We start from the raw sequence: 24,814 nt of genomic DNA on the forward strand, positions 1-24,814 counted from the left end.
AATTTGGCAGTACATCCAACCGGCCTCACAACCACAGACCACGTGTATAGCGTCATGTGGGTGAGCGGTTTGCTAATGGCTTATGGTAAAGAAATTAACATTTACTTGTGTTGTTAACAAAACTGCACATTTTGAAGTGGCCTTTTATTGTCCAGCACAAGGTGCACCTGTTTAATGATCATGCTGTTTAATCAGCTTCTTGACATGACACACCTGTCAGGTGGATGGATTATCTTGGCAAAGGAGAAATGCTCACTATCAGGGATGTAAACAAATTTGTGTTCAACATCTGAGAGAATCCTTTTTTTGTGCATATGGAAAATGGCTGGGATCTTTTCTTTCAGTTCATGAAACATGGGACCAACACTTTACATATTGTGTTTATATTTTTGTTAAGAGTAGTTAAGTTCCCAGTAAGCTACAGTGGTTACTCTAAGAAATATTTCACACATGATTCCAAGAATATTTGAAGCACAATTTAAATATGAATACTAGGAAGTACAACCCCCTCCCATTACATGACTTAACCTGTTTATATTATCCTATGTTGAGGCAGAGATATATGCTGTATCTATGATGAGGGCCTAAAATTTCTCCCTCTGACTCATTCACCTTTCTGCTATCAGAGGCTTCAAAACCACAAAGTTTTGTCCAAGTGTTGGTGGCCTACCCTGCTGATCTTTATTTACAGGAAACAATGAAGTGTTGTAGATATGTCATTGTTTACCCAGGTTTGCAGTTTCATTTGAAAATCACAGAACAACATATGTCCTTTTCACTAAAATGTGTATGTTGCTTTATTTGTCCCATTCTAACCCATTAATCCAGGTGACAATTCATTATGTTCTTATTTTCCCTCTAGTGAAGCACAGTAACTCAATCTGTATTGACCTCTCAGTGCTCTACAACTTAGTAAATGCCTCCTCCTCCTTAAACCCCTCTTGTGAGAACAGGATGTTTTCCCTGCAGTTCTGGTATGTGACTGGGAGATCCCCACAAAGGCTGCCCTGTCAAACCCATCACTATAATGTCGTTATATAGGCTGACCTATTCCAGCAAACTAACGGGCTGCTCTTATGTGGAATCAAGCAGCACCTATTCTGCAAAGGTAGCTATGAAATGTAAGTCCTTTGAAATGAAAAGTACATGGCTTTTTAAGTTCCATACATTTATGAATTTGAGGCCAGGCACAGAATGTTATAAAATTGAGCTTTACGCATTATGCTTGTCAAATATGTTGCAGAAACATGGGATGTCAGAATATCATTTTGAACTTGAGACAAAAAACAATTCATTCAGATGGGGAACAATAAATAAAATCACGCCCTTCTGTAAACAACAGTTTTCTGTGTAACCAATTGTATTTTACAACAAACGTAGTTGCTTATGACTGAATGGAATTTTCACCATTCACAAAGCGTATTGGGAGGTTCCTAATGCGTGAACCGGCCAATGACGGTCCATCGTGGGTTGGTTTTCGTTCTTGCACGAGGAAATTCCGATTAGTGAGGGGATTCGATTAATGCTCAGGGCATTCCCCGGGTGAACCGGCTTAGCGTTGATTGCGTCCATTTGGAACCGGGCTGCATCCCGGGCATGAGCCGGGTGCTCCGTTTTGGCCGGCGGAGATGTCGGCTCAAAACAAAAGTGACTTCTGGTTAAGGTCGTGGAGTAACGAGTATGATTATGTGTTAACACATGCAAAAGTGATTGATTAAGATAAAAACGCTTTATCTGCCGTCACAATGAAAACCAGTTTGAAAATTCGAGCATATATTTTATGAAAAAATAGATGTATGTTTCTGAACGATGCTGCACTATTCACAATATGACTGAGCGGCGCAGATTACTGTTTGATTTGAAAAGAGCGTGCCTCGCTCACCGGTTTCGCCCGGTCACGTGTTGGGCCATAGTTCGGTTCAAACCGAGGCAGCTTAATCGAACTCTCCCATTGACCTACGTAGGTACTTTTCCTAGCCAATGAACTTCAGCGGTGGGATGGCCTGGTTTGGAATTTTGACCTCTCACGTTCACCCAAAGGAGGGTCCAAATTCTTTGTCTTCAGATTTCCTACATGACACCAGAGACAGCCTATTATGAAGGAGTAGGGGTGCGGCTACTAGGTTCCTTGTCCACCCAAATCATCTGTGGGCATTGGTTATGTTGACATGTCCCGCCTACTGGCCGGTCTGCGGACTTCACACAGGCAGTTGTGTGTTTCATAAAAATGCACTCTGATGCGGCAAGTAAGTAGCTATAGTAGTGGCTTTTGGTGTGTTTAGGCTCCTCGTATTGATAACTTACGTAACAGCGACCGGATCTATTGCATCTATCTGTTTACCTTTAGATTTAGCTGTTAATCGAGTGTCAAATAGAGGTATGTGCAGACTATCTGTCTATTGCCATTCTCTTTGTATTTCCAAGTGTTGTCTTGGGGCGCAACAAAGGGACTGTACTGTGTTATTGCTGAATGTACGCACTTTTTGTTGACTTATTGTTAGGACAACTAACGTTGCAAAGGCTACTATTCGGTTGAATACATCAGCTAAATATGTAATTATTGTCGACCTATTATACTGCTATTTTGTCGCTTATTTACGGACGGGAATGAAGTGCTACTGCAAAGCAAGTTACACTTGGAACAATGTTGTGTAGGCTAAATAGGTCAGTTTTCCAGTCAACTGCGGAAAATTACAGAGGATGAAAATTGTGACGCAGTTCTGTAAAATATATTTCTATGCTTGCTGCAATAGAGCTGGCCGACTGCGCGTCATATACATCAACTGTTGCAAGAGAACCATAAGATACTTGCATGCACTATTCCATAGGATGTAACATTTTTGTATCGATATAATATGCATTCATCAGTTGGGGTGAGTGTCAGGAGAGGGGTGCAGAATGAAATGTTAATTTCTGAGGGCGGGAATTGTAGTCTAATTCCACTCTCCATTGATCAAGATCTTAGAGCCTTGATCCAGGAAATGGACTACAACAACCATAATGTCTCCCTCTACTCTCCAGATACTTTGTAAACTCTGTGCAAGTTGTGTGTCTGTATTGCTATTTTAAGTAGTCTATTCAGTTAGTGCTATCATGAGGTTCGGCCTTTCGTTGATTTAGGTGTGTGAGCGTTTTGACTAAAGAAACGGATTAAAAACGAAAATGACACTTTGTGAGCGGAGATGAGAAGATTACATGTTTTATTGGATAGGCCATGTCGGCGTGGTGTTTAATCATAATCGACCACTCTACTTTTTTGTCTGGCGTTCTGTGAACCCTGTTACGTTTGAATACAATACTCATCTGTCAATCCTGCTCATGATCTGACTGTAGACTACTGTATTATATTACTGTATTCTAATGTATCTACGTAGCTACAGTCCTTCATACCTTTTTCTTGTTGGTATAATGCCTACTGAACGATTATAACTGCTCAGCATAAAAAATGAACATTTTATTGTCAATCCCATCACGATGAAAGGCATTGATTATGTGCAGTTATGGCTGTTTGACATCACTATTTAGTCATCCCAACTACTTTGATGCAAATTATGAAGGTGATTAAGATGGTTACATGCATACCTTCTCATTCCTATTGGCTGAATGCAAAGATGTGACCCCTATGACAGAGGGAGGAGCATGATGATGTAGGCAGGCTGTGGGTAGCAGATGGTGAGTTCTCCCAGCTATCAGTGCCCTGGGAAACCTATATTTCTGTGAGAAGGTTATGTTTCTCTGAGAAGCAGATAATTGTTTAATATTGCCTACTGTTGCGCGTCTGTTCCATATCTAATGCATGTAATGTAGTGGTGTTACATTTAGAGATGTGCTGAAATGTACTTTTCCTCCTTTAGATTTTCAGCTGAACTCCCATTTTTCTACGCTGGCCAGCATCCACAAAATCTACCACACCCTGCACAGGCTGGTAAAAGCATTTTGCCCTCATACCATTATGTGTTTTTCATGTGACATATGAGTACCAGCCACCTGTTCCAACAGTTTACATTATGGAGTTACTCAGGTAAAACGCTAAGAATTTGATCATGGACATTTACCCCTATCTACAAATGAATCCTAGTTATTAATGAGTTATAGACATGGATGGATTTTTCTATTCCTGGGTGGATACTTAAAAGGGATTAATTCATCCTTCCTCTCATCCTATTTCTCTCCTCCCTCTCTCTCTCTGAAATAATAACTGCATCTCTAAAGGTTACAAGCTTGAGGAAATGAGAGCGCAGGCCTCCCCTCACACCCTTCCCTTGCTCACTGCATGCGAACGCCAGTGCTGCTGTGTGTGTGTCTCTTGGTGGGGGTTGCCTAATATAGTTCCATTTATCTCTCCACTCAGAACCTGACGGAGGACGTTGGACAGGACGGTCACTCCACAGGTACCGACCCTGCCTGCACCTTAATGCAGACCCACATGACACTTACTAGCTAGGTTTCCATCCAATTGGCGGCAGGTTTTAACACAATATTAGCATTTTCCCACCACATATGTGTTTCCATCTAATTGATTAAAGGCTGTGCGTGACGACGTAGTGCACATGAAAATTACTTTTGCTGTTAAATTCCCATGTACCAAAAGAAAAAGACAAGTTAAATGGGTTTCTATTGAATTTTATACCCTACTGATTGTTTTGTCACAATCCTTTTGGTTATATAGCTAATGTTCCCACTCTGGCCTTGGCAAGTTCGCTCTAGCCAACAGCTCACAGATACAGTGCGGGTATAGCCTACATGATGAGATTATTATGGACAAAAAGAGCACGATTATATTTATTTGTCAAATGGCAGTCAAGCATCGATCATCATGTCACCAGAATGAGACCTTCCATATTTATTGAAAGGAGCATCAAGCTCATCATTGCGCTCTTTCACCAACCTGGGAAGTTCATCATAACTTATTTAATCTGTAGTCTAACTGCATGCTTTTCCAAGTCGTAGTGGGAGGACCACACAACATATCATCGCGTGACTCCCTAGTTTACTTCGATGTGATGGTTATTTGCGCATAAAGGCATTTCCATGGCCATTTCCCACATAATACATTTTACCGACGCAAAAAGATCCCACCTTGTCTAGCGTGTTTTGTTTTGTCCACATTTGGAAAGTTTACCGACAAATTTGCTGTTTGCGGCCTGTCAATACATTTTCTATCTGACATGTATTTACTCACATAAAAAGTTTGGATGGAAACCTGGTTGCTGTTCTCTGTATCTCTCTCCTCACTCTCTGTCTCTCTTGTATTGTGTTTCTCTCAGCCTGCCGCTCCAGAGCCATGCCTCCGAGGAAAAAGAGGAGACCCACTACTGGAGATGATCTGTCAGCTAAGAAGAGTCGCCAGGACAGGTACTACCAACCTGCTACACCAACGAATGCATCAGTTACATCAGGTTTTACACAATAAGAGGAATTATATCCAACTTATTTAGATTCACTAATCACTCGTGGACAGGCTACGTAACATCTGTCAAAAGACTGGGATGACTAACACCTCCATCACACCGACACCAGAAGTACATTCATTTCCAAATAAACGCTGTGTTTCCCTTGCAGCATTACCTTGCGGAGGCAGTTGCAGTGCATTCTTTGTGGTCTATATATCCAACGTATGCATCAAATTGTATGCGTCGGGCTTGACAGAAATAGTAGCAAAAGGTGGATGTTGAACTTTTGTTGCACATATATCCAGTAAACATTTTTGGATTGCATAATAAAAATGCTGTGTCATTTAATTACAAAGTGTTGATGCAAAGACGCTGTCAGTCTGATCGAGGCATAGCGAATAACAGTTGTTCATGTGCGCAGGTTTTTGCCACTGGTTATTTGAACAAGTCTTGATTTAGCGGGTGTGCTCGTCTTATCGAAATTCGGGAAGGGGAGGGTACGTTTGACCCATAGCCTTGCAGAGAGAGGCGGGTGGAGCTACCACCCTGCTTTTGCTCCTCAGTCCAGTATCTTTTTTCTCATACATCTCCCCCAGAACCTAATCCAGTATGTTACGCAATTGCGTGCAATTTTTGTTCTGGATTTTCAACTGTTCACTGAAACGGTATGCATGCGTGATGACACGTGATTTGTCTCCCCAGTGGATTTGCATACTTCATTGTCAGCTTAGAAATCCAAAAGAGCAGCAAGAGGATTTTCCATCACATAGCTCATCCAATAGTTATTTGTCAGGATTAACTTTTTCTACATCGTAGTGTTTGATATGCTCCTAGACGGTAGGATTTTAGGTCACACACTGTATTCCCAGCACCCGCAGTAATGTGTGAAATATGCTGGGTGTGCAGTGCCGTAGATTGTGTCTGAATGGTCTTTTTCAAAATGCAGTGTTTTTAGAAAACATGAGGCACCACAAATCCGAGAGGAAGAGACCTTCTCCAGTAAAAGATGTCTGGAGTGGTTCTATGAGTACGCAGGTGAGACTCAAGGTTTGTAAATATACATTTTGCAATTCTCTATCAGTTTATATAAGCACACTGACCATAATGGTGTAAATACCTTTGTTACTTTTAGATTTGGGTTTTCATGTCATAGTTGAATTGTACTGTGTGAGAGCTGTGAATCGGGCATCATTGATTGCTTCATAAAGGATGTCTCTTGCTTGCTGAAATGATGTCATAGATTAATGTTTTGTGTTTGTCACCTGCAGGTGGGATAGGGTCATAGAGAATTGTTACGTATGTATGTACGCATTGTGATTGTAATTTTTGCTGTGATGATGTCAGAATACTTTGTTACCTCATTCTATGTCATAGAATTCTATGACATCATAACAATAGCGATTACAATCAGTTTTCGTGATGCGATGTCATAATAGGGACTGCTTTGACCTCCACATTATGATATCACACCATGTAAATATAATAGAATCTCTATGGTTGTGATGTCATAGCATTGTTGTGTCTGTGGCATACTATGCTGTCATAATATCAGAGATTAATCCTATGTGTTTGTTTCTGGTAGGAGTGGATGATGTCATAAATAATGGCCCTGTATATATATGTGTGTATCTTTGATAGGCTGTGATGATGTCGTGGGGCCAGAGGGAATGGAGAAGTTCTGTGAAGATATTGGAGTGGAACCAGAGAATGTAAGGATGGCTAGTCATGTCTATGTAGATGGGTGACATTTGTAATCCATCCACATGTGCATGCACTTGGTGGTTATAGTTGGGTTCAGCTCTGTTATTCAGAGATGGCACAAAGATGAAAATGACTCATTGAAAAGTAAACATCTCAAGCATTTCATTGTGTTATAGCATGTGAGTGTATGCTGTTCTTTGTGAACAGGTGGTGATGCTGGTTTTGGCCTGGAAGCTGGATGCCCAGAGTATGGGCTACTTCACTCTACAGGAGTGGTTGAAAGGCATGGGCTCCCTGCAGTAAGTCTCTGCTCTCAGTTTGTGTGTTTTACTGTACGTGTGTTATGTTTGTCTGTCCCTACAGTTTGTCCTTTTCTAGCTGTGCCATGTACAAAATGGTGCTGACCCCAGACTGGGTTTATAGACTGCCTCTGTCTGTATAGTCTACTTTATATTCAACTGTCTGTTTTATAGTCAACAGTCTGTACTCTGTCAGCCGGGACTCTAGTCTGTCTCTAACTTGTCTCTCTGGCGTTGTCAGGTGTGACTCCACAGAGAGGCTGAGGAACTCCCTGGACTACTTGAGGTCTGTCCTAAACGACACCACCAACTTTAAGCTCATTTACAGATACGCCTTCGATTTTGCTCGGGTGAGTGAGGCAAAGCCGCATCTGCAGTATTCTCACTAGATTTCCTCTGACTGGGATATTTATTCCCCTGGTATATTTATTTGTTGATGTTTAGATTCAACACACGAAAGATGACAGACAAATGAAACTATTAGTATTTGTAGAAATAAACACAAGGGATAAGTGACGTCAGGTAGGGAAGTACGTCTGTGCTGTCAGCTCTTAGTTTTGAGTGTGTGAAGATAACTTTCTTATTTGTCTTGCATGTCTGAAGCTCTCATCATGAGTACTGCTCTTTCTATTGAGTCAGTCATATTTGACCCCTGACTTCTGAGACATCTGTTAGGGCTCTATTCAATCTGTAAAGCTGAGGCATTACAGACTCCGCAAAATAAATGTAAAGGTCATTTCCGTTTGAGCCGACATATTTACAGGGAAGGCAGTCTCCGCTAAAGCGGGAACATTGCCTTTAAATTTCAGTCACGCTGTAAAGCTGAATTTCCGTGATACTGATTGAATAGAGACCTTCATTTCTGATTTTGTAGGAAAAGGACCAGAGGAGTTTAGACCTGAACACAGCCAAATGCATGCTGGGGCTTCTCCTGGGGAAGACGTGGCCACTGTTTCCTGTATTCAATCAGTTTTTAGAGGTATGGTGTCTAACTAACCTGTGTAACATTCAACTTGATACCGTACATACAACATTTGACACGGTTTTGTCACTATGTATTGACTGCCTGTCCTGTCTGTCATTCAGCAGTCCAAGTATAAGGTTATCAACAAAGACCAGTGGTGCAATGTTCTAGAGTTCAGCAGGACAATCAACCTAGACCTCAGTAACTATGATGAGGATGGAGCCTGTAAGTGGACACATGCACACACTAATACACACTCACTCATTACCTAAGTGGTACAAGGGATCAGGGCTCTAACGTGATCCTTCTTTTCTCTCTCCTTTTGTCAGGGCCCGTTTTGTTGGATGAATTTGTGGAATGGTACAAAGAAAGAGAGATGTCATAGCATCAGGTAGACTGCAACAAAACCACATTATAATACAACGACGATGACAAACGGCTATGAGAAAACTAAAAACAAAGAATACAAAATGGGAGAGGTGCTTGTCAGTGATGGCAGGTGGCGCATCCAGGTAATGATAGCGATATGGTTTGGGGGAGGGGGAGGGGGGGTTAGGTGCAAGCCGCTCTGGCGAGATTAGGATGTAGGTCACCATGGAGACAAAAACCCTCTCCAGGTAATGATCCCTACCCATGTTACATTGTGGGTAATCACACGGCGAGCCCCAATGGCGTTGCGCCCCCTCACTGTGATGTCATATTGCTGCGTGTTAGGATATCGTGTTCTCATGAGTGGCTAAATGGTTTTGTGTGTGCGAGAGATCCACTCTTGAACCCTTTGCTCCCGTTAGGAGGAATTAAACTAAATCCCTCCATTTTGAACGGTCGGTCTTAGTCTTAAAAACAAGGTCATTTTGACCCGGTCACATTTGAATATTGCATATCCGTGCTTTGAACTTGATCTGTGCTTGACTCTTTATAACCTACAGAACCCATCGTTTCTATCAGTTTTGTCCTGTTTGGGTTGAATTGGAATTCTTGAAGAAGCACACTGTCAAATGGCTGAGTGTTACAGTAGTTGGTCTTTTAGTCATGGTCATTAAAGCTGTTGTTACAGGTGGATGATGACACCTGTACAGTTTACTGTGATGAAGTCATTTGTGCCAGTGCTTTTTGAGCCCCTTTTTTTCCATCCTTAGTCTTACTGTGATACCAGCCTGTGCTAAAGCTTTGTAGCCCCCTGTGAAGGCTTCAGATTACCTCATACCACAACAACTAACCAATCAGCAGTGCTGCTTATGAACTCTTATTACAGTGCAGTGGTCAGTCATTAGTGGACTGGCCAGCATTCATTGGTTGTGACCAATCTATGTTTCTAAGCTGTAGGTTTTTAAGAGTTTTCTGTGCCTCTTTAACAATTTATAGAAGTCACTTTACTTGCACCCCACACACACACACACACACACACACACACAGTGGTCAGGGATACGTTCAGGATTAAATTAGACTGTTTGGCCTAAGTTGCAAGTTAAAATAGAAACGTACCTCTATTTTTTTTCTTCATATCTGGCATATTGCTTTGGTCTTGTCTTCTGTTATGTCCACTGAACATGTCCAGTTTAATCCATATTACTAACGAGCCTCTCTCTCTCCCCAGTACTGAGAGTGTTATAATTGGAAGACTGTTTAAGGCCTTTGAGGAATAGGTTGTGTAGGGTAGGCAGGCTGTACATTAAGGGGAAATCCAATCCCAGCATGCATGCATTGCCATGTATCATTCAAGAGGTCTCAAAACCATGGACACTGACGGGTTAGATTTAGAACCCGGTGGTGGTGTAATGGTGTTCTTTTTGCCTAGCGTAGGGCTAATGTTCTTGTAACACATGTCAACTTTTGTCTCTAGCTGTGATGTGACGCTCAATTGTCATGAGAGTGAAACCTTGCATGCATGCTCTCCATCAGAGCCATCTGCGAATGGATGAGATTTTTTGAATACTTATTTTATTGTTGTTGTTTTTGTACAGGAATTTGTGCAAGTGTTTTTGTGCTTCATTTGATATCCTTGGTCATGTTGTCTTAACGCTTTATGAAAACCATGACTGTGTATATTCAGAGCTGGAACACACATGCAACCTCATTTGGGGAAGAGGAGTTCCATCCTGCATTTGCCCAACCACTCCCTTCTAACACACACACACACACACACACACACAGAACCACACTGTTAGTCTCTCAAACAAATTGACATGAACTGAAATTAACAAAAGTTTGAGAAATTGGAGAAAGAAGAGGAAGACGTTTTGTGCAGTGTTGAAGGTGTGGTGTAAGAATGGTATCCGGTCATATGTCAATCATTTATTGGTCAAACCCAGTGGTCTGAACTAAAGCATGTACAGTAAATGGTTCAATTTCTGAAGTAATAAGAACACATGATAGCTTCACCTATCAGTGATCCATGATGCTTTGACTGTCAGTAATCAGTGTATTTGTGTATATTAGGTTTTGGTAGGAGATGGAGCTAGTTTCTAAACGGCTCACTAATCATTTGCACAAAGTCTAATTCAGATGGTATTCTACATTGGTATTGCAGGAGGAAGAACAACTTTGTCCTGACTGTATGTACAGTATGTATGTCTGTTTTCACTGTAACCTATCTCTACGTATAAATGGGTTTATTAACTTATCGTTGTCTTTCATTTTTGCCTTGTCATTTTCCTTTACAGAACGATTGTGAACAATTGTTGTCAAAGGATGTTTCATTCTGCGTTCCTAAATTGCACAGGATCATATTTGGTCCCTCTACTGTAGGCCTAATGTATTTTTGTTCTGACTATTGCATTACCACAGTAATAACTACATGTGCAGTGTGTGCACCTTATTATTCAGGTATCCATAGAACAACAGAGACAAAGGCATCACAAACACAGTTACTTTCTTTACAGGTTTATTTATGATGCATACCAACGTGGTCTCAGAGCATTTCGTATGATATGTAATGAATTTCAATTCATACGATATGTTACGAATTCCAATTTGTTGTGGCTAACGTTAGCTAGGGGTGGCTAATGTTAGCTAGGTTAGGGTTAGGTTAAAGGGTTAGGGAGGTTAGCTAAAATGGTTAGGGGAAGAGTTGGCTAACATTTTAAGTAGTGGCTAATTAGCTAAAATGCTCAAGTTGTCCATGATGAGGTTCAAACACAAAACCTTTGGGTTGCTAGGTGTTCATGTTCTATGCTTACCCATCAACCTGACCAACCACCCTCCGTTTGTACTCCCTGACGAAGGCCATGTAGCTGAAACACGTCGGGTTTTTTAAAACTTTGTTTCTATTGAACATTCCATACAAATAAAGGCATTTTAATTAATTATATAAAGAGTGCCTTGGTCCTCCTTTCTTTTTGATGACCAATTCACCCCTTTTACCAAAGAGCACCTTCTGTCTACCAAAATGTACTATTGTGTCCCTTAGTAGCGCTTCCCTTCCTCCTTTTTCCACCCTCCTTTTTGTTTTTGATTTAAGTAACCTATCTTGTGTAAACATACCAAACATAACATACACTACATGACCAAAAGTATGTGGACATCTGCTTGTCGAACATCTCATTCCAAAATCATGGACATTAATGTGGAGTTGGTCCCCCTTTTGCTGCTTTAACAGCCTCCACTCTTCTGGGAAGACTTTCCACTAGATGTTGGAACATTGCTGCAGGAACTTGCTTCCATTGAGCCACAAGAACATTAGTGAGGTCAGGCGCTGATGTTGGCCTGACTCGTAGTCGGCGTTCCAATTCATTCCAAAGGTGTTCGATGGAGTTGAGGTCAGGGCTCTGTGCAGGCCAGTCAAGTTCTTCCACACCGATCTTGACAAACCATTTCTGCATGGACCTCGTTTTGAGCACTGGGCCATTGTCATGCTGAAACAGGAAAGGGCCTTCCCCAAACTGTTGCCACAAAGTTGGAAGCACAACATTTTCTAGAATGTTATTGTATGCTGTAGCGTTAAGATTTCCCTTCACTGAAACTAAGGGGCCTAGCCCGAACCATGAAAAACAGCCACAGACCATCATTCCTCCTCCACCAAACTTTACAGTTGGCAATATGCATTGGGGCAGGTAGCCATGGAAACCCATTTCATGAAGCTCCTGACAAACAGTAATTGTGCCGACGTTGCTTCCAGAGGCAGTTTGGAACTCGGTAGTGTGTTGCAACCGAGGTCAGACGTTTTTTACGCGCTTCATCACTCAGGGGTCCCGTTCGATGAGATTGTGTGGCCTACCACTTCATGGCTGAGCCGTTGTTGCTCCTAGACGTTTCTAGTCCACAATAACAGCACTTACAGTTGACCGGGGAAGCTCTAGTAGGGCAGAAATTTGACGTACTGACTTGTTGGAAAGGTGGCATCAGAATGACGGTGCCACATTGAAAGTCACAGAGCTCTTCAGTAAGGCCATTCTACTGCCAATGTTTGTCTATGGAGATTACATAGCTGTCTGCTCGATTTTATTCACCTGTCAGCAATGGGTGTGACTGAAATAGCTGAAAACAGTCATGTTAAGGGGTGTCCACATACTTTTGTATATATAGTGTATCATACTAATTTCAGGGTCCCGGATTTACGTTTGCTATGTTACGTCTAGTCTATGACCAGTCTGTGCATACACATCATGTGGAGAGGCAGTGTCATGAAGATATATATTTTGTGGCAAAGAAAAAAGGGGATTTGTGTATCGAGTAAGGTAGTTAAGGATGTGAATCTGGGAAATTCAAACAGTGTTTAATGCTCCCACCTTTACAATCCCTCAGTCTATTGTATCATTCAAAGTCATAGAAACAGCCATTTTCATTATGATAAACATGTCTGGTTAATTACTCATATTTTACAATGTAAGAACAGTATAATTCTGTAATAAAATATAAAATCCAACTTCTAATCTCTTTGTCGTCTGCTGCGTTTTTCTCAATATTAAGTGCAACTTATCTTAAATCAGCACAAACAACTACAGTCGGTCTTAAGCCTCACTGTGTCTTACAGTGGAGAAGGTCAGGTCAGAACCATCCCTCTCGGCGATCTCACTATGCTGTGTGGCCATAATGGTTTCTGGGGTAACGCTCTGGTACTGACGAGCTGTGCCGAATGGTTTAGCAGCCAATAACCCCATATAGTTCTTCTCTCCTTCATCTCCCTGTGTCATGGATGTACGGCCAAATCCATCTATGGCTCTCCACCTCTGTTGTCCCCTGCTCCTCCATCCAGAACCAGCTGCCTCTTCTCCCTCTGGGAAAGGTGGTGGTGTTCCTGGGGCACTAGGTGGAGCCAGGTGGGGCTGAATGTCTACAACTAGACGCCTCCTATGGCGGGGGATTTGGAGTGGAGACTCTATAGGCCTCGCCTCATCAGTGGAAGTGGAGAAAAGGGATGATGTTTTTGGTAAAGACAGTTGGGGAGAGGGATTGGTTTCTTCCTCAAAGCCTCCGTCCTTTCTGCTAATGGTACGCTCTAGTATGGGACTGCTGTAGTCTGCTCTGGCTCTCCTGCCCACCTCATCTGTGCTGCTGTCTGAGTTGATATTGAGAGCACTCCTTTGAGAGAAAGAAACATTCATGTTTGTAGAACTGTCCTTTGTGTCCCACCTTTGTGTCTCTGACAGTGCCTTCAGACCACCAAGCCCTGGCCTTTCCCACCTGTCCTCTGCTCCGGTCTTCCTCTCCACCTCATCTGTGGTACTGGCTGAGTTGTAAAGGCTGATATTGAGAGCTCTTCTTGGGGCAAAGGAGACATTAATAGGCGTGTCCCCAGGACTGAGCGAGAAATCTGTGACGTCTCTCCCTGGTTTCTTTGTGTGTTCTGTAAGCTCATCTCCATTCTCACTGCTAGCAGAGGATGATTCGGCAAGTGTAGCATCCTGAGAGGGCTGGATATTCTGATGCCTCCAGAGTCCAGGGATGTAGAGTGGAACTGGTGGCTCCTCAGTTCTCGCCCTGTCTGAGGAAGTGGAGTAAAATATTGATGTTTTGGGAGCAGGCTTGGCATCTTCCTGAAAACCTCTATCATTTGTGGTGGTTATACTCTCATACTTTGACTCTGATGATTGATTTTGAAAACTCTCCTTGGAGAAGCCAATATTGAGAGCTTTCCTTGGATCAAAAGAGACATTAATGGGTGTGTCTCTAGGACTGAGAGATGGATACTTATATGTGACATCAGGGACCTTAGCTTTCTCCTCTTCTCTTTTTTGGTTCATTGTAGTCTCATCTTCACTCTCACTGCTGGAAGAGGTTGATTCAGAGTTATGTGATGTTCGTAGGGAAGCAGGTGGAGTTTCCTGATGAGGCTGAATATCCACATGTCTCCTGAAAATAGGGATATAGAGTGGAACTAGAGACTCTTCATCCCTTGTCCCATCTGAGGGAATTGAAGATTTGGGAAGGGGCTCCTTTGTACTGATGGCAATCTGGGAGGTTAGACCCATGCCAGTCAAACTTGGCTCTGATTGATACTGAAAACCCTCCTTGGAGAAGCCAATATTGAGCGCTTTCCTTGGAGCAAAAGAGACATCAATGCCTTCGGGAATGAAAGATGAATCGCGGTCCTGAGATTTCTCTTCCCTTTTTTGATTCATTGTCGTATCATCCTCACTTTCACTGTTAGAAGAGGATGAACCAGCAGGTCGGCGTGACCCTGGGGCAGCAGGTGGAGTTTCCTGAGTGGCCTGAATATCTAAATGTCCCCTGAGGCTGGGGATATCTAGTGGAGTCTCTCCAGTCCTTGTCCCTTCTGGGAATCGATTTTGGGGAAGAGGCTCCTTTGGGGTGAATTCACTCTGAGAGGAGAGATCCAAGCTAGGCGACCTTGTATCAGGCTCTTGTTGATATTGAAAACCTTCCTTGGAGAAGCTGATATGGAGAGCTTTCCTTGGGGCTATAGAGACATTAATGTCTCCAAGACTGAGAAATGGATCCTTGTGTGTGACATCTGGGACCTCTCTGTCAAGTTCCTTACTCTCACTTCCAGAAGAGGATGAACCAGAGGGTGGTGGTGTTTGTGGGGCAGCAGGTGGAGTCTCCTGAGGAGGCTGAATATCCACATGTCTCTTGAAACTGGGGATATAGAGTGGAACTAGAGACTCTTCATCCCTTGTCCCATCTGAGGGAATTGAAGATTTGGGAAGGGGCTCCTTTGTACTAATGGCAATCTGGGAGGTTAGACCCATGCCAGTCAAACTTGGCTCTGATTGATATTGAAAACCCTCCTTGGAGAAGCCAATATTGAGCGCTTTCCTTGGTGCAAAAGAGACATCAATGCCTGCAGGAATGAAAGATGAATCGGAGTCCTGAGATTTCTCTTCCCTTTTTTGATTCATTGTCGTCTCATCCTCACTTTCACTGTTAGAAGAGGATGAACCAGCAGGTCGGCGTGACCCTGGGGCAGCAGGTGGAGTTTCCTGAGTGGCCTGAATATCTAAATGTCCCCTGAGGCTAGGGATATCTAGTGGAGTCTCTCCAGTCCTTGTCACTTCTGGGAATCGATGTTGGGGAAGCGGCTCCTTTGGGGTGAATTCACTCTGAGAGGAGAGATCCAAGCTTGTCGACCTTGTCTCAGGCTCTGATTGATATTGAAGACCCTCCTTGGAGAAGCTGATATTGAGAGCTTTCCTTGGAGCAAAAGAGACATCAATGCCTGCAGGAATGAAAGATGAATCTGGGACATTAGCTTTCTCTTCTCTTTTTTGATTCATTGTAGTCTCATCCTCACTTTGACTTCTAGAAGAGGATGAACCAGAGGGTGGTGGTGTTCGTGGTGGAGCAGGTGGAGTGTCCTGAGGAGGCTGAATATCCAGACATCTCCTGAGGCTGGGGATATAGAATGGAGCTGGAGACTCTCCAGGCCTTGTCCCGTCTGAGGGCAATGAAGTCTCCTTTGGGGTGAGTGCACTCTGGAAAGAAAGACCCGAGCCAGTCAACCTTTTTTCAGGCTCTGGTTGATATTGGTAACCTTGCTTGGAAAAGCCGATATTGAGAGCTTTCCTTGGAGTCAAAGAGACATTAATGTCTCCAAGACTGAGAGATGAATTCTTCTGTGAGACATCTGGGACCTCTCTGTCAAGTTTCATTGAGTTATCTGTAGTCTCATCTTCACTCTCACTGCTGGAAGAGGATTCAGAGGGTGGTGGTGTTTTTGCGGGAGCAGGTGAAGCTTCCTGAGGAGGCTGAATATCTAAACGCTTACTGAGTCTGGGGATGTAGACTGAAACTGGTGGGTCTTCAACCCTTGCCACGTCTGAGGGCAATGAAGTTTGGGGAAGGGGCTCCTTTGTGCTGATGGCACTCTGGGTGGTTCGATCCAAGCCAGTCGACCTTGTCTCAGGCTCTGGTTGATATTGAAAACCATCCTTGGAGAAGCCAATATTGAGAGCTTTCCTTGAGGCCAAAGATACATTAATGTCTCCAAGACTGAGAGATGGACCTTTGTGTGTCACAGCTGGGACTTGAGCTTCATCCTCCTCTTCCTCATCGCTATCCTTGTTCACTGTGTACTTTGTGGGTTCATCACTACTATCACTGGACAAATCAGAGTGCTCTGAAAACAAATGAGAGTGTTGAACTTCCTGTCTCAGTTCACTCACATGAAATCCATCCTCATCAGGAGAGGGACTGACTGGGTCCTTATAGTGCTGCTTGTCCAAACTGACATCATGTTTGAGATAGGGGTTCGCTGCTGCAGGGTCTGTTGTGCTATCATGTGTAAGTAGTGCATCCTGGACAATCTCCTTCTCCTTCACTACCCCCATCTCTGGGTTCACAGTGTACTCTGTAGGTTCATTCCCACTGTCACTTGAGTTGCTGGAGCTGGACTCATCATTCTCCCTCCATTCTTTCACAAGTGTTTCTTTATTCCATGCTTGTTCATACTCTTTTCTCAACTGATCAGCAAAAGCAGAACCTGAAAGATCTTGACTACTGGATCGTGCCGATGCACCTTGGATGGAATCAGGGAACTCAAAGCTCTCTCCGCTGTCATTCCACAGCTCAGGATCCATGGGGTTGGGATCTGCCATGTTTGATTTCCTATAAGCAAATCCAGGGATCTCACCCACTCTGCCAATGTTGATCTGTAGAACATCAACTGGTTTAACTGTAGGGAAATCTGAACTCCGCTCAAAGGAGTCGTCTTCCTTCTGGGGGGATTGAGGCTCCCAGGAATTATTCCGGGTCTTGAGCTCCTCCAATCTCTGAGCCAAATTGTCTTTGGGCCAGTCCATATCCTGATCCCTATCTGGACTCTCCTGGTCAGAGTGTGAAGACACAGACGAGCTTCGACACCCCTGCAACTGTTCTGGGTCGGGGATGGATTCAAACTCCATGCTGTGGGTATGGACTGGGTAAGCGCCCCTTTGTGGTTCACTCAGAGACACATCATTGAGGTCTCCACTGTGAGTGTCTGTCTCTGGGTTGTCATGTCGGAAGCTTCCTGAGCTGACAGAGCCCTGTACCCTAGGCTTCTCCTCCTCAGGCGGGTGATAGACCTCAAGGGAGGGGTGTGAGGTATCCCTCTCCTGAACATTCTCATATGTTGCATCATATTCCCCAGCGAGGTTGTCCTGCATGCCATTGGCCACAGTATCATAGTATGGAATACTATTCTGATCCCTTTGTTCTGAAGGATGTCCACTAAATGTCACTCTCCTCTCCCTGTGTGTCCCTAGTTCCTCTCGCTCATCTTCATCTGAATAGGCCTTGTTATCGTAGGGGGACTGCCCAGCAGAGGAGACCGATTGTGGTGGGGAGGCGCTTTGCTTGGTACGGTTACAGCAGCTACAGCACCTCCTCCAGAGAGCATCCAGGAGAGGTCTGGTCAGAGCACCAATTACAAATGCTACCAGGAAGGTGATGAACACAGACAGGCAGACAGCCAGGACCAAGTCAGACTGTGTTCTCTGGGTAGCCCTGTGGAGGTCTAGAGAGTTCAGGTCTGTCTCCTGACCTTCCCCCTGGATGCTGCCTAACTCTGAGTTAATCTGTAACCGCTCCCTGTGTAAACTCCTAGTGTCTCTGGTTTTCCTCTCTGCCTTGTGAACAAGCAGGTTGAATACAGACACAGACTCCTCGTGAGGCCCAGAGACACACACGTACAGTCCTGCGTCTCGCTCTGTGATGTCACTGATCAGCAGGCCTGCCTGGCTCCCAGGAACTTGTCCATTGGGCGTCCACCATGTTGAATCTAGAACAAATACACAAACAGTGGGAGACTATTATAAAGTCAAGCGTGATTACAATTCGAATGGTTGTTTAGCTATATACTCAACACACACAAACAAAGAAATGAAAGGTCCAATGCATCTGTTTTTATTTCTGGATAACAATTAAGTACCTTACTGTGATTGTTTTCAATTAAAATGGTCAAAAAGAAACACAAAAATAGCTTCTTAGCTCTAAGTTTGCTAAAACTGTCTGTGAGTGGTCTGAGTGGGGAGCGGAAAACTGAAAACTAGCTGTTATTGGCAGAGAGGTTTGGAACTCTTTCTTATTAGTATATTAACTAATTTACCGCCTGGTGATGTCACTAGGCAGGCCAAAACTCCCACCAAAACAGGCTGAAATTTCAGTCGGCCTTTTCAAACAGCTCGCACACTAAAAGGGCATTATCATCATTTTCACAATGCCACATTATTATTCCAATCTCATAGTGTGGAAATATATACGTATAAAACACAGGAAAATCACGTTTTTGACTAGACTTGGCCTTTAACTGTTGGTGTAATGCAGGGCCCTGCCCCCCCCCTCTGGGTGCACGTTTTGGATTTAGCCCTAACACTACACAGCTGTTTCAAATAACCAACTCATAATCAAGCTTTGATTATTTGAATCAGCTTTGTAGTGCTAGGGCAAAAAACAAGGACCGAGTTTGGGAGACCGTGAAAGAAGTGTGTTACCTTGCTTTGGAGAGCCACAGGGCAGCAGGATCGCCATCCCTTTATCCACTGTCACATCCTGGTGGAGCCCCGCCCTGTTCTCAGCAGTAGAGCACGTGAGGTCACTGTCCTCCAGGTGTAGCAGGTCTCTACCTGCGTGGGTGGAGGGGGATGTACACACCACCCCCCTCCAGGTCTGCTGCAGGGCCCTGTCCCTGTCGTAGGCCATCTTCCTCCTCAAGCTCCGCAGGCTGCAGTCACACCTCCACCTGTTCCCACTCACCTCCACCAGGGCATTCAGGTTACGCAGCGACAGGTAGGCTGATGGAGTGATCGTGGTCAACAAGTTGAAGCTCAGATCCAGGACCTTGAAGGATGACATTATGAACATGAATATCAAAAATCTGGTCAGGTGGGAGGAAAAGGATAACAAAATGGCTGTTATGATGTTGTAGTTATCATGTGTATAGTTACCCTGAGCTCTGGCATGTCCCTCAGGGCCTGTGGGTGGAGGTTGGAGATACGGTTGTGCTGAAGATGGATCTCTCTCAGAAGGGGGCACCTGCACAGGTCTCCAGGTCGCAGGTCAGAGATCCTGTTGTGGGAGAGCTGCAGCACCTGTAGGAACTCACTACCTCCCAGGCCTGAAGGACAAAGCACAAACACAGTCCTAACATTGGAGTAACATTGGTGTAATTACACAGATGACTGGGGCGGCCCCTGTTTGTCCTCAGTGTGAATGCACAGAGGATAGTAGTTGTAAGGTGTAAGTCCCCTGCTCACCTTTGTACTGTTCTATACACGGGCAGGAGTCCGGCATTCCTCTCAGAGCTTTACAAGCAGCCGACCAATCAGAGATGAATGTATACCTGCCCTTACAGCTCCCTATACCTGACAGGTCTAACAGTATTTGAGTGATTGACAATAACATGGTAGAGTACTTGTAACCGTTTTGTTTTTATCTACGCTGAACATTCCATCCTGGGATCAGTTGTGGAAAGAGTAACCAATTGTCATACTTGAGTAAAAGTAAAGATACCTTTATAGAAAATGACTCCAGTAAAAGTTAAAGGCACCCGGTAAAATACTACTTGAGTAAAAGTCTAAAAGTATTTGGTGGTAACACTTTACTTGACACCTAGCGTCATAACATGTTATGATACCATCATAACCATGTCATTATATGTCAGAAAACCTGACATAACTTGTCATAACATATATTTAGACCTGTTGTGACATATATTGCGTGATTTTATGGCTGGTTATGACACCTACAAAATAGTGTAAAAACCCACAAAACCTACCACACAAGGCAAAAGATTCCATTACATCATAGCCTGTGTCAACAATATGTTTATGTTACGTGTGTATATACAGTGGGGCAAAAAAGTATTTAGTCAGCCACCAATTGTGCAAGTTCTCCCACTTAAAAAGATGAGAGAGGCCTGTAATTTTCATCATAGGTACACTTGAACTATGACAGACATAATGATGTAAAAAAATCCAGAAAATCACATTGTAGGATTTTTTATGAATTTATTTGCAAATTATGGTGGAAAATAAGTATTTGGTCACCTACAAACAAGCAAGATTTCTGGCTCTCACAGACCTGTAACTTCTTCTTTAAGAGGCTCCTCTGTCCTCCACTCGTTACCTGTATTAATGGCACCTGTTGGAACTTGTTATCAATATAAAAGACACCTGTCCACAACCTCAAACAGTCACACTCCAAACTCCACTATGGCCAAGACCAAAGAGCTGTCAAAGGACACCAGAAACAAAATTGTAGACCTGCACCAGGCTGGGAAGACTGAATCTACAATAGGTAAGCAGCTTGGTTTGAAGAAATCAACTGTGGGAGCAATTATTAGGAAATGGAAGACATACAAGACCACTGATAATCTCCCTCGGTCTGGGGCTCCACGCAAGATCTCACCCCATGGGGTCAAAATGATCACAAGAACGGTGAGCAAAAATCCCAGAACCACACAGGAGGACCTAGTGAATGACCTGCAGAGAGCTGGGACCAAAGTAACAAAGCCTACTATCAGTAACACACTACGCCGCCAGGAACTCAAATCCTGCAGTGCCAGACGTGTCCCCCTTCTTAAGCCAGTACATGTCCAGGCCCGTCTGAAGTTTGCTAGAGAGCACTTGGATGGTCCAGAAGAAGATTGGGAGAATGTCATATGGTCAGATGAAACCAACATATAACTTTTTGGTAAAAACTCAACTCGTCGTGTTTGGAGGACAAAGAATGCTGAGTTGCATCCAAAGAACACCATACCTACTGTGAAGCATGGGGGGTGGAAACATCATGCTTTGGGGCTGTTTTTCTGCAAAGGGACCAGGACGACTGATCCGTGTAAAGGAAAGAATGAATGGGGCCATGTATTGTGAGATTTTGAGTGAAAACCTCCTTCCATCAGCAAGGGCATTGAAGATTAAACGTGGCTGGGTCTTTCAGCATGACAATGATCGCAAACACACCGCCTGGGCAACGAAGGAGTGGCTTCGTAAGAAGCATTTCAAGGTCCTGGAGTGGCCTAGCCAGTCTCCAGATCTCAACCCCATAGAAAATCTTTGGAGGGAGTTGAAATTCCGTGTTGCCCAGTAATAGCCCCAAAACATCACTGCTCTAGAGGAGAGCTGCATGGAGGAATGGGCCAAAATACCAGCAACAGTGTGTGAAAACCTTGTGAAGACTTACAGAAAACGTTTGACCTCTGTCATTGCCAACAAAGGGTATATAACAAAGTATTGAGATAAACTTTTGTTATTGACCAAATACTTATTTTCCACCATCATTTGCAAATTAATTAATTAAAAATCCTACAATGTGATTTTCTGTATTTTTATTTCTCATTTTGTCTGTCATAGTGTACCTATGATGAAAATTACAGGCCTCTCTCATCTTTTTAAGTGGGAGAACTTGCACAATTGGTGGCTGACTAAATACTTTTTTGCCCCACTGTATATATTTTTATATTTAAAAAATATGTATACATTGACCATATTAAATTATAATTGTAATTGCACACACATTGATGTCAGACATGCACCTACCTCAATGCTCTGTTGCTGATGACTGGGATGAATGCAGGAGCAGATTTCAGGAGCAGATTTCAGGAGCAGGATAAGACACCCTCTTTTTGACTGATGACTAATATAAGGGCATGTACATGAAAGGCCTGTCTGGCTTATATGATTATGAAGCTCATAATGCTCCATGACAGTGTCATAAAGTGTATTTTCTACAAGCTATTTAAAATATGATCTAAAAAAACATGACTAAAGAATTCATTACACTAACAACAAAGGATTTAAGAAACAAACTTTCAAACAAAAGGAAACTTCTTGGCAGGGGAAAAACTAATTTGAATAAATGTGGGTTTTAACTCTTATGTACTATGTGTCATAACCAGACAAAACATAATGCAATGCATGTCACAGCAGGTGTAAATGTATGGGTCATGACAGTGTTATGACCATATTATGACAGGTTATGACAAGTTATGTAAGCTGTTATAAGCATGTCATGTTGTGTTATGACACTGGGTGTCAAGTAAAGTGTTACGGCAAAATATATTTAAGAATCAAAAGTAAGAGTATAAATCATTTCCAATTGCTTACATTAAGCAAACCAAACGGCACAAGGTTCTTGTTTTGTATTTATTTACGGATAGCCAGGGCCACACTCCAACACTCAGACATCATTTACAAACAAAACATTTGTGTTTAGTGAGTCTGCCAGATCAGAGACAGTAGGGTGGACCAGGGATGTTCTCTTGATAAGTGTGTGAATCGGACCATTTTCCTGTCCTGCTAAGCATTCAAAATGTAACAAGTACTTTTGGGTGTCAGGATAAATGTATGGGGTAAAAAGTACATTATTGTCATACTTGAATGTAGTGAAGCAAAAGTAAACGTTGTCCAAATATCACTAGTAAAGTACAGATACCCCCAGAAAACGACCGAAGTAACATTTTAAAGTATTTTTACTTAAGTGCTTTATACCACTGCCTGGGACAACAAACAATGACTGGGGTTGGGTAGAAATATGTGTACTGTTATGACTGATTAAAGCCAAGGATTTTCTATAGACAGCACTTATTTCACACTATGATGTTCAGTCTCCCCAGTCTCCTCTTCTCTCTAGCGTGAGACTGCTGAGCTGAAGTGAGACATTGTGGGCCTGGGCTTCATTAGAGGAGCACTGGGAGACTGTGAGCAGAATATCAAGCAGCATAGAGAGGCCTCTGTCTGTCTCACAGAGCTCACAAAACAACTGCCCACAGTCCTCACAAACCTCAAACTAGGAGAAAACACTCACAGTCACCAGGGGATACATATAAAACTCAAAGGTTCAACTCTTCTGATGGAATGTTGACAAAGAGAGATTAACTACTACTGTAAAATGATGATTGAGGCTTGGCCCTCTTTTAAAACACAATCATTGCACTTTTACACCCTCTTATGAGCCATTGGAATGTCAGTAAACAGCCTCGAAGATTGGCTGAAGATTGTGCAATGGTTTGTCAAGTTATTTTTTGTGATTGGCAGGGCTGGTTTAATCATTTTCTTTTAGAGCAAAGTCCTAATTATTAAGGATAATCATTCACAGGCGTATGGGTGTGAATGTGTGTGTGTGTGTGAGCATGTGTGCTTATTTACTGTATGTGTGTTAGGCAAAGTCACATTTTCATGATTAGTGTAACTACATGTATAGTACAGCGAAGCAATTCCTTATGTATTTGTGTGTGTGAGAGAGAGACTCACCTTCAGGAATCATCTCTAGCTGGTTCCTCTCAGCAGAGAGCAGCTGCAGAGTTGGGGCCCAGGACACACATCTCCCTCGGCTACGTGAGAGGGGGATTTTCCAATGTTTACCCCTCCAGGTACTCCGCACACACAGAGACAGGTGAGTGATGCTGTTGTGTCCAAGCCATAGACTCTTAAGCCTCCAACTTGACCATGAGGGGGTAACGGACTTCAGGAGGTTGTGAGATAGATCTAGTTCAGTGACAGTGGATGGAACATGTTGTTGGGCCTGGGAAAGGCCAGCGAAGGAACAGTTTAGCAGACCTTTCTGACAAAGGCAGGACTCCGGACAAGCAGGGGGAACGGGAGAACACTGGAGCCCCTGGATGAGGAGGAGCAGCACTGCAGCACAGAACATCCACTGAGACACGGCCATCACAAACCGCCCTGTGCCTATATAGGTAAAACAAGAGAGAATAACTAAAGTTAGCGAAATGTGAGTTTCATCATGAAAGACAATATCTGAACATATACCGTATTAAATATTAATCTAATACATCTAACACATACAAAAACACCCAAATGGAATCAAAACACACACATGAATCTCAAATGTAGAAATCAAACTGCAATATTGGCACACGTCATAAACAAAAATCTAAATGAATACGTAAAAAAAAATCAAACTCACCCTTCCGTGTACACATTGTATACAACCGAAACGAACTTGTGACTCTCACTCTCTCCCCACCCAGTGCACCGGCAAAGGTAGCATATTATTTTACTTTGTCTCCTGTAGTTTCAGATCAAAGTCTACAGTGTGTACTGCCATGTTGAGTCAGACAT

General features: G+C 43.1%; 2 protein-coding genes across 5 annotated transcripts; one reads left to right on the plus strand and one right to left on the minus strand.

The window, feature by feature from the left end:
- The first annotated feature begins 2,101 nt into the window (after positions 1–2,101).
- On the plus strand, positions 2,102–10,980 carry LOC112249017 (DCN1-like protein 4). 4 transcript variants are annotated; one of them, XM_024418599.2, is made up of 11 exons: positions 2,102–2,246; positions 3,855–3,925; positions 4,352–4,391; positions 5,268–5,355; positions 6,340–6,440; positions 7,032–7,102; positions 7,302–7,393; positions 7,635–7,743; positions 8,268–8,372; positions 8,480–8,582; positions 8,687–10,980. In XM_024418599.2, exons 1-11 carry the CDS (start codon positions 2,228–2,230, stop codon positions 8,740–8,742), a joined length of 855 nt encoding a protein of 284 aa, XP_024274367.1. In that variant the 5' UTR covers positions 2,102–2,227; the 3' UTR covers positions 8,743–10,980. The 4 variants fall into 4 exon arrangements, with proteins under 4 accessions (XP_024274367.1, XP_024274377.1, XP_024274386.1 ...); XM_024418609.2 differs by having other exon boundaries at positions 6,340–6,428; XM_024418618.2 differs by having other exon boundaries at positions 2,241–2,377.
- Positions 10,981–12,704: 1,724 nt separating this feature from the next.
- LOC112249034 lies at positions 12,705–24,771 on the minus strand. The gene is made up of 5 exons (XM_024418638.2): positions 24,660–24,771; positions 23,987–24,421; positions 19,682–19,851; positions 19,229–19,574; positions 12,705–18,516 (listed from the first exon to the last, which is right to left on the minus strand). The coding sequence occupies exons 1-5, from the start codon at positions 24,673–24,675 to the stop codon at positions 13,307–13,309; spliced, it is 6,177 nt and encodes a 2,058-aa protein (XP_024274406.1). The 5' UTR covers positions 24,676–24,771; the 3' UTR covers positions 12,705–13,306.
- Between the last annotated feature and the right edge of the window lie 43 nt (positions 24,772–24,814).

Source organism: Oncorhynchus tshawytscha, linkage group LG01 (genome assembly GCF_018296145.1).
Source record: "Oncorhynchus tshawytscha isolate Ot180627B linkage group LG01, Otsh_v2.0, whole genome shotgun sequence".
Taxonomy (NCBI): Eukaryota; Metazoa; Chordata; class Actinopteri; order Salmoniformes; family Salmonidae; genus Oncorhynchus; species Oncorhynchus tshawytscha.

Excerpts from the sequence above, each read along its gene's own strand:
- LOC112249034 (XM_024418638.2), bottom strand. Across the intron at positions 19,852-23,986 it reads GCTAGAGATGATTCCTGAAG|GCCTGGGAGGTAGTGAGTTC; the intron begins GTGAGTCTCTCT and ends TTTGTCCTTCAG. Across the intron at positions 18,517-19,228 it reads CTGTGGCTCTCCAAAGCAAG|ATTCAACATGGTGGACGCCC; the intron begins GTAACACACTTC and ends TATTTGTTCTAG.
- LOC112249017 (XM_024418599.2), top strand. Across the intron at positions 5,356-6,339 it reads AAGAAGAGTCGCCAGGACAG|TGTTTTTAGAAAACATGAGG; the intron begins GTACTACCAACC and ends TTCAAAATGCAG. Across the intron at positions 7,103-7,301 it reads TTGGAGTGGAACCAGAGAAT|GTGGTGATGCTGGTTTTGGC; the intron begins GTAAGGATGGCT and ends CTTTGTGAACAG.